Source organism: Nanorana parkeri, unplaced genomic scaffold, assembly GCF_000935625.1.
Source record: "Nanorana parkeri isolate BGI_ZX_2015 unplaced genomic scaffold, ASM93562v1 scaffold2660, whole genome shotgun sequence".
NCBI classification, from domain to species: Eukaryota; Metazoa; Chordata; class Amphibia; order Anura; family Dicroglossidae; genus Nanorana; species Nanorana parkeri.
In genome coordinates, this window is record NW_017308928.1 from 73911 (window position 1) to 76769 (window position 2859).

Below are 2859 nucleotides of genomic sequence, written 5' to 3' on the forward strand. Positions count from 1 at the left end.
GGGAAGGTGAGTTCTCCAGAGAGGCCAAGTTTGATGGGGACGACTGATAACTCGCAAAGAAATTTGTATTTACGGTATCTGAATATTTCTGTTTCACAGCTCTGAAGGGCAACATGTCCGGAACAAAGCCACCGATACCCACTAAACCCGGGAGCCCCCTGAATGTTGGGGAACCCCTCTTACCAGAGACTGATCCTACTGCGCCGGTGGGCAGCCTGTGCACTAAGGGTAAGAGGAGACGCAATGCTCCGGTCTGGCCGCCGTGCCGGGCTCCTGTCATGGTGTGTGTGCTGCTGTGATGGGGAATCCTTCCGGGAGCGCTAATTATAGTGCGAGAGGCTGCTATAGGTGGGGAGTCCTTAGAGGGACCATTGGGCCCCTACCCCCCCTCCCAGAAGAGCAATAGTAAGTGTGTGTGTGTGTGGGGGGCAGTTAATCTTCAACCAGCAGATCCCAGAGACCGAGGGGTCCCCTGCGTCACTTCCAGCTGCACAATGTCACCAATCAGCTAAGCAGAAGAAGAACCTGAGAGGGGAAGGAGTGCCGGCCTCGCCCACCGCTCCTTAGCTGGAATTGTTAAGAGCAGGCCGTAAGAAACACTGTGCACCCCTCGACTCTCCCCCCCTCCCCCCAGGGCAACAGCAAATCTTCCATGTCCCAGGATGTTCTGTGTGTACCAGAAATAGAAGACGACCCACAATTCTGATTTGCAGAGAGACACTTCATATGTCTATTGCAGTCAACCTGTGAGGGATAAACCCGGACTGGTCACTAGTACCCAGTGTAGATTTGACTTTAGAGTAGGGACGCACCGATACCGGATTTTCAGTATTGAGTACAAGTACCGATATTTTATTTCTTTTTTTTACTCACCGATACCAGAAGTCCCATTAAAGGAGAACTATGGGGTCAGGGCTTTTCCCCATAGTTCTCCTTAGGGTAACGGGAGGACACAAACTAGCGTCCTCCCGTCACCCTAAGCTCAGTATACCGTGGGCTGTAGCTCCATTATATACTGAGACGACGCAGCCGGAGCGGATCCCGACAATTCTGTCTGGATCCGCCCAGCTGCGTGAGTGACAGCTGGTTCGGCCTATCTAGAGGCAGAGCCAGCTGTACCCGCCCCTCCCCCGTCCGTTCCCCCAGTCAGCGTTGGAGGATCGGAACGGGGAATCCAGCCCCTCCCGTCACGGCAGAGAGCCGTGACAGGATCGAGAGGTGAGCGAACGCCGGTATGTGTTCGCTCACCTCCCGATCTACTGAGCCGACCTGTGACAGTCTCATTGTCACAGGTCGGCTAGAACTATGAGGTGAGTGGAAAGCACGTGTGATGACTCTCCACACGGCTTCCCAATTAGCACGGAAGCCGTCTCCACGCTCCCTCATCACCAAGTCACGAGGAAGCATAGAGCGAGCTTCCCGGCCAATCAGGAAGCCGGGTGGCTTGTAATGACTCACCGCCTGGCTTCCTGATACCGGAAGTTCCGATATTGGGAGCATTTGGGCGAGTACTCGGTATCGGTGCATCCCTATACCAAACTTTGTAGCGGAGTTCTATCTCTTTCTGTTCTGAAGAGATAGCGGTTTGTCTCCTTTCCGGACTGATTCCTGAATGGAAGTGTCTGCACCCGTTATAGTCACCTGATTGGATCTCAGTGATGTTGGGGAAAGGAAGCACATTCTCCGATAGTTAATTTCCTAAAAAAGCAAAAAAATACAAGTAGTTGCTTCCATGGTCACGTGACCACTCGGTCCTGCTCCTCTCCTGCAGGCTGTGGGCGGAGAATGCAAAAGAGGGCCGGCCACCGATACGATAAGAGGACCTGTAAGGAAACCCCACGCATGCTGTAGATACAGGAATGACTGACATACCTTGCCAGAAGCTGCTGTCACTCACCGTGTTGAGCTGGATGGGGACGTGGCAGCTGTCATCTAACCTTAGGACTGCAGACATGGCGTCCTCTATCTCCCGCGTCAGAAGGAGAGGCGCAAACCGACCACGCCAGGACGGATCCGCTTCCATGCCCGGTGTGCTCAGCTGCAAACAGGAAGTGGTTGTTTCCCGAGGGGATTGGCGGGATCACCGTGTATTATGACTTTATCAAATCACTTAGATCAGGGGTGAGCAAGTGCGGCCCTCCAGCTGTTGTGGAACTACAAGTCCCATGAGGCATCGCAAGACTGACCGTTAACAGGCATGACTCGCAGAGGCAAGTTAGGATTTGTAGTCGCAGCACAGCCGGCGGGCCGCAGTTGCCCACCTTTGACTTGCCGGCATTCCCGGGGGATGTTTTCGCACACATGTTAAAATGCAAATTTAGGGCCTGAAAACGACGGCGTACACGACACTAGCCAACACGTGCGGCGCCATTGTTGTTTTCATAGGTAGGCGCACCCGGCTCATGTGTGCGTGTACGCGGGGGATTTAAAGGAGAACTATGAGGTGAATGAAAAGCGCTCATCCTCATAGTTGGAGCCGACGTGTGACACTGAAACTGTCACATGTCATCTGTATAGATCGGGAAGTGAGCGAACACATACCGGCGCTCGCTCACCTCTCGATCATCTCCCTACAGAGAGCTGTGACTGTCACTCAGGAGAACAATGGGGGAAAAACACTGACCCCATAGTTCTCCTTTTTAAAGAGGAAGTCCATTACAAACCAACTTTCCTAAGTCTGGGCTTCCTTAGAGTGTAATGAGAGAAGCTGCATTGGCTTCATCAGACGAGCCGTAGGGAGTATCACACAAAGATAACGTTCCCACTGCAGGGGATGCCTAAACGTTGATGTTTATATCAGCGCAGAACTTGGAGAGTATCGGCGATCCGATCACCGATGACATTTCGGGGGGGGGGGGG

At 53.2% G+C, this 2859-nt stretch overlaps 2 protein-coding genes across 2 annotated transcripts in view; both read left to right on the forward strand.

Annotated features, from left to right (window-relative positions):
* The window catches only part of LOC108802099 (ranBP-type and C3HC4-type zinc finger-containing protein 1-like), a 7376-nt gene extending 7271 nt beyond the window's left edge, over positions 1-105 (forward strand). The window contains exon 3 of the mRNA XM_018573985.1: positions 100-105. Within this exon, the coding sequence (XP_018429487.1) occupies positions 100-105 (6 nt within the window). The remainder of the gene's footprint in view (positions 1-99) is intronic.
* Positions 106-113: 8 nt separating this feature from the next.
* Positions 114-2859, forward strand: part of RBCK1 (RANBP2-type and C3HC4-type zinc finger containing 1) — a 36275-nt gene continuing 33529 nt past the window's right edge. Inside the window, exon 1 of the mRNA XM_018573986.1 lies at positions 114-228. Within this exon, the coding sequence (XP_018429488.1) occupies positions 114-228 (115 nt within the window). The remainder of the gene's footprint in view (positions 229-2859) is intronic.